Genomic DNA, 11,612 nt, shown 5'->3' on the forward strand with positions numbered 1-11,612 from the left:
CTTTATTGATGCAATAAATAATAAATTTCAAAAATATATAATAAGTTGATTTTTAAATTGTTGACATTCACTCAAAATCATACCTTATTTATGTGTGAGTTTACATTCAATTGAATTATTTATCCTCTCTTCATAATCATATTTCCATTGATCTCAATGGAGTTAAAATCTCACAAGAGGTTATTTATGGTTGAATCTTATGTTTCACACAATAACATTTGCATATAATAAGAGCTCATGCTCAACATTCTAACCTCTTACTCCTCACTTTCGAAGCCCTCAAATCCAATCACATGGATTAAAGATTTGTTTGACATAGCTTTCTTACTATTTTCTAAAGCAAATTCTTAGCACAAAAATTTCTTAAATAAGAAATTTATATACTAGAAAGTCGCGTTACCAAGTAGTGAGAAGACTATCTCAAAGAAAGCCCAAATCATAATTGATTTTGGTATTAAAGATAATACGAGAAATATAGCTCTTCTCCTTGTTGATGCGAGCATTTAGAATTCACATATAAATTTATAAAACAAAAAAATTGGCTCATTTCCAACGAAACCTCATCAATTTTTAAGTAATGTATGCAGCTCACCTATGGATGCTTTGAAAATATGTTATAATATGGTGTCCTAAAAAATAATTTCTTGTAATATTTCAATTGAAATAATTTATCATGGAATAAAAATGTGTTTTTTTTTTTTATTTTATTTCTCTCCCGTGCTTCTCTCCATGACATAGTTCTCCCTCTTTCTCTTTAACATATGATTCTATCCTCTTAAAATGTATGCTTATCTTGTATTCTCAATCTTTTCTTATTGGCACCCTTTAATTTCTTGTACAAATTTTATACACAGATCTCGTAATCTTTTAAAATTTTATACACAGATCTTGTAAAATTAAAATCGAAAAGGAAAAAAATATAAATTAGGCAAAGTCGCTAGCAAATTCAGCAACGGGCTGCTTATATATATATATATAATTTTTTGTGCGAGCGATTATAAATATTCTAAAAATTGTAATTTTATAAAATTTGAAATCTTTGAATAACTGCATTAAACTTTGTAAGAGATATTATTTATCGTTTTAGAAAGCAATAAAAAAGCCGCCCCAAACGAAGCCTTTGTTATATACTCTAATATTATATTTAAATTTAATTAATTTGCTTATATAAAATTTTACATAAATAACATCTCTTACAAAGAATAATGTAAAATAATTTTTTTAAGTTGGTGATTTTGCTATAAACACCACACATGTAAATATTCTGAAATTAATTATAATTTGGTGTACTTAATAGTCACACTCCTTTCTGTTTATATATATATATATATATATATATATTAGAATAATAGATGCAACATAAAGTAGAATCTTATATGTAGACACAGAAACGTTCGAAACTGAGAAATAATAAATGCTTTCGAAACGTTCAAAAATGTGAAGCCATGTGAATAAATAAATATAAATCATTCTTTATTCATTCGATAATAAAATAAATTCAGAAGTCTTAACGTCGATAACATGACCGCAAAATTAAACAACAACAAAATCAGGATTGGCATATGAGTTAAGGTTGATCAGCTCTAGTCTCTTGCTTAGATATGGATTCCAAGCCAATCTGCAACCATGTAGAGCCAACCTTTCTCTCATTTATGTCAAGGAGATCACTAAGATCATTTAATCTCACCTCCCTACTCTCAACTTCCTCTATATTTACATTCAACATATTCTCGTTTACATTTTCTCGTCCTGGTTGTACATACATTGTAGTAATGGGCACACCAAGACACAACGTGACTTCGGGAAAATCATGTATTGGTGATGGTATGTTCAAGTCTGGAGTAGAAATTAAAGATATGGTCCTCAGCTTGTGGGGTTGTATATCGTTTAATCTACTGCTACTATTCCCTGCTTGCAGCTTAGTGGCAACAACGCTCAATGGATCAACGGTCGCGCCACGGGAAGTTGATGCCCTCCAATGACAGCGCATGTGCCCGCCAAGTGCCTGGCCTGATGGAAACTGTCGTTTACAAGTTGAGCATTCGTGTACTTTGGGTTTTTTCTTTGGCAGTGGCAATTGTGATGAGGTACCTACAAACGGAACAATTGGTAAAGTCATATTTTCAGAGGAAGATATGGCTCGATTATTTTGATGATTTTTATTGTTGCTTTCATCTTCAATTGCTGTGAACTTCATTCTCTTGGGTGACCTGATTTCAACCCGAGTTGCAAAACAGTCCTCAACTTCCTTATGGCTAGCCCGATGGCCGCCGAGTGCTTGATGTGAGGTAAATACTTTTTGACAAGTCTTGCATTCAAAAAGTTTATGCGCATTTTGAGGCGTTTGTGTTGAGATGTGGGGTTTTGGGCCTTCTGGCTGAGGCAAAGAAGGCAGGAGGAAGACATAATCAACATCCCTCCTTTTGGAAGTAGAGCATTCTGCTTCATCGGTATTGCGAAAAACAGGGTTGGCGCAGGCAGTGGAGAGCATGACAAGACAATTAGCGACACGCTCTTCTTCGGTAAGCACAAGAGGTTGAGTAGGAATTTTGGATTGGGAGAGTGAAGGCGAAAAAAGGTCATTTGAGTTGTCATTCTCGCCATCATCCCTGCCAACACCAACGAGACCGCGACAACAGTGCTTGGACAATGATTTCAACGAACAGAATTCTTTGCGGCAATTTTGGCAAATGTGACTAGTAGGGAGGCAGTTGCTGTCGGAGGAGTCTCCTTCAACTCCTGTGGTGGATGGACTTTTGTTCGGGTGAAGGATGGGTTTATTGAACATCCCGTGGACTCGCATATGCCCTCCAAGCGCTCTCCCATTACTGAATCTCTTACCGCAGAATCGACAATGATACTTCTCTTCCTCCTTCTCTACCAGCTTCTCCTTCTTGAATATCGTCATTGCTCTTGCAAACCAAACTTTGAATACAATACTTTGAGAGAAGAGGTATTTATAGGGAAAAGTTCTAGTAAATTTGCGGTTGTAATTCAAAGAAATGCTTAGCCTATAAATAAGCAACTTTTACAAATGTGGGGTTGTAATTCAAAGAATTTTTCTTAGTAAAAATAGACCTCGCACTACACGCCTTTGGCCGTTGGTTGTTTGAGAGTTTTGATTAACAACCAATAGTTTTCAACTAAAGTCTCTCATTTGTGTTGTGTGTATGAATTTGCCTTAATTGATCTAAATGTTCCAAAAAAAGAAAAAAGAAGAGGTCCTTATGATGTTGAATTGTTTTAGTTGTTAGAAATGAACTAAAATTAGATTAATTAAAATTATTAATATCAAATTAAATTAAAATTAATTTACAGTAGCTGTATTTATATTAAAAAGTTCCTAATTAATTTATAACTTTATGGAATTTTTTTAGCCGAGGATGCATTTCAACAAATTTTATAGACAAATCTTGTAATTTTATAGACAAATAAAATTATAATCGAAATGGAAACAAATTTAGAATTAGGCAAAGTTACTAGCAAAGTCATTAACGGGCTGCTTATCTAAATATTAATATATATTTTTAAATTTATGTGCAAGCGATTTTAAATTAAAATAACTCTTTGTAATATTCCAATTGATTCAAAAGATTGCTTAACCAAATGTTGCTAATATATTAGCAAAAAATAATTAATCACAAATATAAATTATCATTGCCATCCCAAAGTAATATATATGAAATTGATTTAATGAATAAAGGTGGCTTTTTCATAATTATGGTAAAGGATATCTTAGCATAAATATGATAATAATGACTTTATAGTTATATATGATTTTTTTATGATTGTATAATTAATTAATAGTTTTACCATATTTATTGTAAATTAAATTTAGTGATGATACATCATTAAAAATTTATCTTGATCGGGCACGAATCTCGAGGTAAAATCAAATTAAAAATTTTAAAAATTATATATGGGACTATTTGGACTCTAATTACAGCAAACTTATAGTTGAACTGAACGTCTCGAAAATACGAACCCAACAACAACAAATTCGACTCAATTAGAGCCCAAATGGATCCAAATCAAAGATCCGAAGCGCTGTTGGAAGGTTTAAACAACAATTTGGATTACCAAACTGTTTCCAAACGTGACATGCTTCTAGTCAAATCGAGCGGCTCAACGAGCCTAAGATCGCCGAATTCCGACATCTTTAAGTCATTCAAATGCCCGACAAACATTCCATAATCAAGGGTTTCAACATCGACCGTCCATCAAACCACTCCCCATTTACCCTTGATCTTCCTCCTATTTACGGTCCATGGCACTCTAAAAAATTTATAAATAGATCCCTCCTTCTTGAAGGAATAAAGAGAAAGATTGGAGATTGCTATTGCCTCCTTGCCTCCTCGATCACCACATGACGTCAACACTCCGCCGAATCACCACTTGATGCCCGAAGTTCCGCCGGACCACAACCTGATGCCCGAAGTTCCGCCGGACCACGGAGTTCAATTGGACTACCACCAGACACCCAAAGTTCTACTGAACCACCACCTAACAATGGAATTTTGTCGGACTACAGCCTGACGCTGAAGTTCTGCAAAACTACCACCAGACTACCAACTAATGCTTGAATTTCCAAGTAACGCCGAACTTCTGCCGGACCGCCTTACGACAATGGTCTTTCTGACCCCTGTCTCCTTCTAACTTCGGTCCTTCCAACGTCCATCGCCTATTGCGGTCCTTTTAGTAGATCTCAACCGATGCCTCCATCAGCCAAGTAGGACAATGCGCATACATATTATAATTAAATTATTACCTGAGATGATTTTTGATATATTTAATGTCATTCTATGTATAAGTTATGTTAAAATTGTAATAGTGTTATAACTTTTATTGAATTTTATTGAATATGATTGTTTGTTCATTAATTGGTACAGTTTGCATAGTATTCTTTGATTATATTTACTTTGTATAACTATTTTTCATAACTGCTTGGATTGTGAATGTTGGGAAGCCCAAATAATGATTGTAGGAGCTATTTCTTTTATTTGTTATGCTATAGGTTTGTGATGGATATGAGGAAAAAAAATACGATGAAAATGTTGAAACGACGTTCTAGAATTAACTGATGTAAATTCGCTGGAATTTGTGATGGAATTTGTGGTGGACCATAAATAGTAAACAATCATTTCATTTGAGATTATTCCGTCCCAAATCCACCACAAATCTAGCGCAAAGATTTTGCGATATATTTTGTTCGTTGAAAATATTTTTGGATGTCCGTTTTACCATTAGAACCATATCCGCCGCAAATCTGCACAAAGAGCTGGTTTTCATGTAGTGTTTTGTAACAACACTTTTGCAATGTCTATTGCCAGGAATCTTGTGTTTCGTGCCCCTACAAGCACATCGAGATGATCACCATTTCATTCAGGATTTGCATCCATGCAAAACACATTGAGGCTAAACATATCTCCATTACAGATGAACTTGTTGATGTTCTTACCTAGTCCTTACCAACGCCTAGGTTTTGCTACTCTTCGCTCCAAACTAATGGTTGTTCATCCCATCAGCTTGAGGGATCGTGATATGACGCCCTGCATTCCACTATATGCAAGCAGTCGAAAATTCCCAACTAGCTAGCTCAGCTCCCTGTCAGCCTTGTTTCCATTGCCAATTCCATCCATTTCTTATAATTATTCATGTTGTAACTAATCAGGGCATTATAGTCATTAAATACATCTTAAGTTATATATATATATATATATATATATATATACTATATATATATATATAACAATCTTGTTGTCACTCTGCAACATACTTCTGCTTATACAAAATGGTCTAAGTTCTTGCTTGTTTATTCAATCACTATTAGTTCTGCAATGCGTTGAAGAGAAGTAAATGTATAAACTAATGTATTTATACATTTATACGAGCTTAATATGGATTGGGTCGAAGATTGGAACCAATTTACCAAAATATATAACTAATTAACACAAAAGCATTATTCTCAGCTCCCATTCAACAACGAGATTGAGATTTAGCTTTTGTTCATTTTGTGATTAATAGGATTCTTTTATTATATGAACAATTATAAAATATCCCATTTTATATTTTATTTGAAATGTTTGCCTATAAGTTCATGAATGTAAAGCCTTCATTCGGAAAAAAAAAACAAAAAGAATTGGGCTTTAATTAATATATTGAAAGACAATATTTTAGAAATCCTTATTTCGGTTCTAATTCTCCAAATTATTGATGCAATAAATAATAAGTTTAAAAAATATACAATAAGTTGATTTTTTAATTGTTGACATTCACTCCTAAATCATTATTATTTTGTCTGAGTTTACATTCAATTGAGTTGTTTATGCTCTATTCAAAATCTTATTTTTGTCTGAGTTCATGAATGTAAAGCCATTCATTCCAGAAAAAAAAAAATAACAAAAAGAATTTGGGCTTTAATTAATTTATTGATAGACAATATCTTAGAAATTCTTACTTGGTTCTAATTCTCCTCTTTATTGAGCAATAAATAAGAAATTTAAAAAATAAAAATAAATTGAATTTTTTATTGTGACAACTCCTAAGCCATATATTATACTAAACTTTGAAGTTAACAGAAAAATATCTCAAATATAGAATCATTGCATAGAAATACTATAAGCTTACGTACTTACAAAAAAATTATAAAGAGAATTTTCATAACCTTTATAATCATGCATATAAAAAAATTTCTCGCTTTTGAGAAGGCTGATGTCACTCATAGTGATCCATTCAGGGATGAATGAAATGAAGATTTTTATAAGGATAGTTGTAAAGCTACTATGAAAAAGAAACTTTAAATTTTGAGAAAGCAACTTCTCATAGAAAGTTTATAAGACAACTTTGAAAAGCAATGCAAAAATTGAAACTATGTTGTGATATGAAGAACAAAACAGTAAGAAAGTTGTGAACTGAAGTCTGGGACGACTTTTTTTACTACTTTATAAAGTTGATATAAGAAAAAAATAAATTTTTAAAGTTATTTAGAAAGCAGCTTTCTAGTTCAAAAGTTTTTTTTTTTTTTTTAATCAACAAAAAAATAGTTGTCCAATAGAAAATATGATTATGATCCGAAAAGTAAAGCAATAAAGAAAAGCTATCCCAAACATAGTCTTATTTCCTCCCTCATTTAACCATCATAAATAGTTCCACTAGTTTTCCATTTTTAATATATTAGAATAATAGATGTAACATGAAGTATAATCTAATATGTAGACACAAAAATATTTGAATCTGAGAAATATTTATGCTTCCGAAACTTTTGAAAATGGAATCCATGTGAATAAGTAAATATACATCCTTCTTTATTCACTAGATAATAAAAATAAATTCAAAGTCTTAATGCCGATCACATGACTGCAAAATTAACTAAACAACAATAAAATCAGAATTGGCATATGATCAGTTAAGGTGATCAGCTTTAGTCTCCTCTGTAGATATGGATTCAAACCCAATCTGCAACCATGTAGAACCACCCTTCTCTCTCATTTTGTATCAATGAGATGACTAAGATCATTCAATCTCACTTCCTACTCTCAGCCTCCTCTATATTTACATTCAACACATTCTCTAATTGTAGCTCATAGTGGCAACAAACGCTCGCTGATCTCAACTGGTGACGCCACGGGAACTAGATGCCCTCCTATGACATCGCATGTGCCCGCCAAGTGCTTGGCCTGATGGAAACTGCGTTTACAAACTGAGCATTCATGTACTTTGGATTTTTCTTTGGCAATGACAATGCGATGAGGTACCTTCAAATGGAGCAATTGCTAATGCATACTTTCGAGGAAGCCACTTGATTATTTTGATGGGAAAACTCATTGATTATTTTGAGAATTCTATTATTGCTTTCGTCTTTGTGATTGTTGTACTCATCATCTGGGTGACTTGATTTCAAGCCGAGTGCAAAACAACCCCTAACTTTCTTATGGCTAGCCGATGGCCGCCTAGTGCTTGAGTGAGGTAAATACTTTTTGGCAAGTCTTGCATTCAAAAATTTATGCGCATTTGGAGGGGTTTGTGTTGAGATGGGGTTTGGGTTTTCTGGCTGAGGCGAAGGAGGCAGGAGGACAACATAATCTGCTCCTCCTTTCTGAAGTAGAGCATTCCTCAGCACCTGTGATGTGGAGAACAGAAGAAGAGCATTCCGCTGCATCTATGTTGCGGAGAACGGGTTGGCGCGGGCAGTGGAGAGCCATACAAGAAAATTAGCGACATGCTCTTCTTCCGGTAAGCACAAGAGGCAGAGTAGGAGTTTGGATCGGGGTAGTGAAGAGAAAAAAAGCCATTTGAGTGTCATTCTCGCCATCATCCTCACCAGCACCAACGAGACCGCGGACAACAATGCTTGGACAATGATTTCAACGAACAGAATTTTCTTCACATTCGGACAAATGTGACTAGTAAGGAGACGGTTGCCGTCGGAGGACTCCCCTTCAACTCCTGTGGTGGATGGACCTTCTTCGGGTGGAGGATGGGTTCAATTTGAACATCCCGTGGACCCGCATATGCCCCCAACGCCTCCCACTATCTGAATCTCTTACGCATAATGACAATGGTACTTCTCTTCCTCCTGCTTCTTGTAGCTTCTGCTTCTTGATATCGGCATTGTTCTTGCAAACAAACTTGGAAAACAAAACTCAGACAAGCAAATATATAGGAAAAGTTCAAGCTAATTTGTGGGTGTGATTCTTTTTATTTTATTAATTTTTTATTTGTGGTTGGGTTCAAAGAAATACTTAGCCTATAAATAGGGTAGTTACAAATGTGGGGTTATAATTCAAAGAAGTTTTTTTAGTTAAAAATAGAACTCGCACACACACCTTTCTTGGTTTTGAGAGTTTTGATTAACAACCAACGGTTTTCGGTATAAATCTTTCATTGTGTTGTGTGTGTAGAATTTGCCTTAATTGTTTAAATGTTTAAAAAAAAAAAAGGAAGGTACTTATGATATTGAATTATTTTATATTTAGAAATTGAATTAAAATTAGATTAATCAAAATTATTAATAGAAATTAATTTTCAATAGCTGTATTTATATAAAAAGTTCATAATTAAAAATTATAAATTTTGGAATTTTTTAGCCGATGATGCATTCCAACGAATTTTATGAGCTAAATAAGGAAAAGAGGACAGAGTCAATTGTCTAAATTTGATATACCAAAGGTCCTTGGCTCAAACCATATAATTTATTTTCTAACAAAGAGATCTCAGGAACAAATCTCTGAGGCTCATCTATAATGAGAGATATTTATTATGTAATATTTCATCAAGTTAATTACTTTGTTATTAAAATGTTTATCTTGCCTTCAAAAAATACGATAACAAAGGTAATTTTTATAAGAAAAAATTTAACACCTAAATGATATGTTATATATTCTTCAAAGCTCTGTATATCTTAGATAATTTTTTAATATAAATATATTGTTATTAAATTTCTAATGTGATTTTGAGTTGATTATTTATTTTAATATCAAACCGATTAATTAAAACGTAGATGAAAAATATGACATAAAATTATTTAATATATTATCAAATGTTAAAGAATTACATAATAATGATTAATTAAATTCAAAATAAGCAAAAAAAATCACGTTGTTGTGATATGAAGAACAAAACACTAAGAAAGTTGTGAACATGAAGTTTGGGAACGACTTTTTTTACTACTTATAAAGTTACTATAGAGGAAAATAAATTTTTTAAAGTTATTTTAGAAAGCAGCTTTCTAGTGTCAAAAGTTTTTTTAAATCAACAAAAAATAGTTGTCCAATAGAAAATATGATTATGATCCGAAAAAGTAAAGACAATAAAGAAAGCTATCCAAAACATAGTCTTATTTCCTTCCCTCATTTAACCATCATAAATAGTATCACTAGTTTCCTTTTTTAATATATTAGAATAATAGATGTAAAATGAAGTATAATCTATATGTAGACACAAAAACATTTGAATCTGAGAAATAATTATGCTTTCCGAAACTTTTGAAAATGAGAATCCATGTGAATAAGTAAATATACATCCTTCTTTATTCACTCGTTAATAAAAATAAATTCAGAAGTCTTAATGCCGATCACATGACTGCAAAATTAAGCTAAACAACAATTAAATCAGAATTGGCATATGATCAGTTAAGGTTGATCAGCTTTAGTCTCTGCTGCTTAGATAGTGGATTCAAACCCAATCTGCAACCATGTAGAACCACCCTCTCTCTTCATTTGTATCAATGAGATGACTAAGATCATTCAATCTCACTTCCTTACTCTCAGCCTCCTCTATATTTACATTCAACCACATTCTCTAATTGTAGCTCAGTGGCAAAACGCTCGCTGACTAACGGTGACGCACACGGGAACTTGATGCCCTCCTATGACATCGCATGTGCCCGCCAAGTGCTTGGCCTGATGGAAACTGTCGTTTACAAACTGAGCATTCATGTACTTTGGGATTTTTCTTTGGCAATGACAACTGCGATGAGGTACCTTCAAATGGAGCAATTGCTAATGCCATACTTTCGGAGGAAGCCCCAGCTTGATTATTTTGATGGGAAAACTCAGTTTGATTATTTTGAAGGAATTCTATTATTGCTTTCGTCTTTGGTGGATGTGTACGTTCATCATCTTGGGTGACTTTGATTTCAAGCCGAGTGGCCAAAACAACCCTAACTTTCTTATGGCTAGCCTGATGGCCGCCTAGTGCTTGAGGTGAAGGTAAATAACTTTTTGGCAAGTCTTGCATTCAAAAATTTGATACCGCATTTGGAGGGGTTTGTGTTGAGACGTGGGGTTCTGGGTTTTCTGGCTGAGGCGAAGGAGGGAGGAGGACAACATAATCAGCTTCCCTCCTTTCTGAAGTAGAGCATTCCTCAGCACCTGTGATGTGGAGAACATAAGAAGAGCATTCCGCTGCATCTATGTTGCGGAGAACCGGGTTGGCACGGGCAGTGGAGAGCCATACAAGAAAATTAGCGACATGCTCTTCTTCGGTAAGCACAAGAGGCAGAGTAGGAGTTCTGGATCGAGGTAGTGAAGGAGAAAAAAAGCCATTTGAGTTGTCATTCTCGCCATCATCCTCACCAGCACCAATGAGACCGGGACAACAATGCTTGGACAATGATTTCAACGAACAGAATTCTTTACCACAGTTCTGACAAATGTGACTAGTAAGGAGACGGTTGCCGTCGGAGGACTCCCCTTCAACTCCTGTGGTGGATGGACCTTCGTTTGGGTGGAGGATGGGTTCAATGTTGAACATCCCGTGGACCCGCATATGCCCGCCCAACGCTCTCCCACTACTGAATCTCTTATCGCATAATCGACAATGGTACTTCTCTTCCTCCTGCTCTTGTAGCTTCTGCTTCTTGATTATCGGCATTGTTCTTGCAAATCAAACTTGGAAAACAAGACTCAGACAAGCAAATATATAGAGAAAAGTTCAAGCTAATTTGTGGCCGGTGTGATTCTTTTTTTTATTTATTTAAATTTTTATTTGAGGTTGTGGTTCAAAGAAATACTTAGCCTATAAATAGGGTTTAGTTACAAATGTGGGGTTATAATTCAAAGAAGTTTTTTTAGTTAAAAATAGAATCTTACAACACACCTTGGTCGGTTGGT

The 11,612-nt window shown here is 34.0% G+C and overlaps 1 protein-coding gene across 1 annotated transcript; it reads right to left on the reverse strand.

The window, feature by feature from the left end:
- Positions 1-1,567: 1,567 nt before the first annotated feature.
- Positions 1,568-2,908, reverse strand: LOC110093574 (zinc finger protein ZAT9-like). The gene has a single exon (XM_028694050.1). The coding sequence runs from the start codon at positions 2,906-2,908 to the stop codon at positions 1,568-1,570; it is 1,341 nt and encodes a 446-aa protein (XP_028549883.1).
- Positions 2,909-11,612: the final 8,704 nt, after the last annotated feature.

The sequence above is a fragment of the Dendrobium catenatum genome, unplaced genomic scaffold, assembly GCF_001605985.2.
Source record: "Dendrobium catenatum unplaced genomic scaffold, ASM160598v2 fragScaff_scaffold_51, whole genome shotgun sequence".
NCBI lineage: Eukaryota > Viridiplantae > Streptophyta > Magnoliopsida > Asparagales > Orchidaceae > Dendrobium > Dendrobium catenatum.

Coding starts and splice junctions, on each gene's coding strand:
- LOC110093574 (XM_028694050.1), bottom strand. CDS start 2,908: ATGACGATATTCAAGAAGGAGAAGCTGGTAGAGAAGGAGGAAGAGAAG.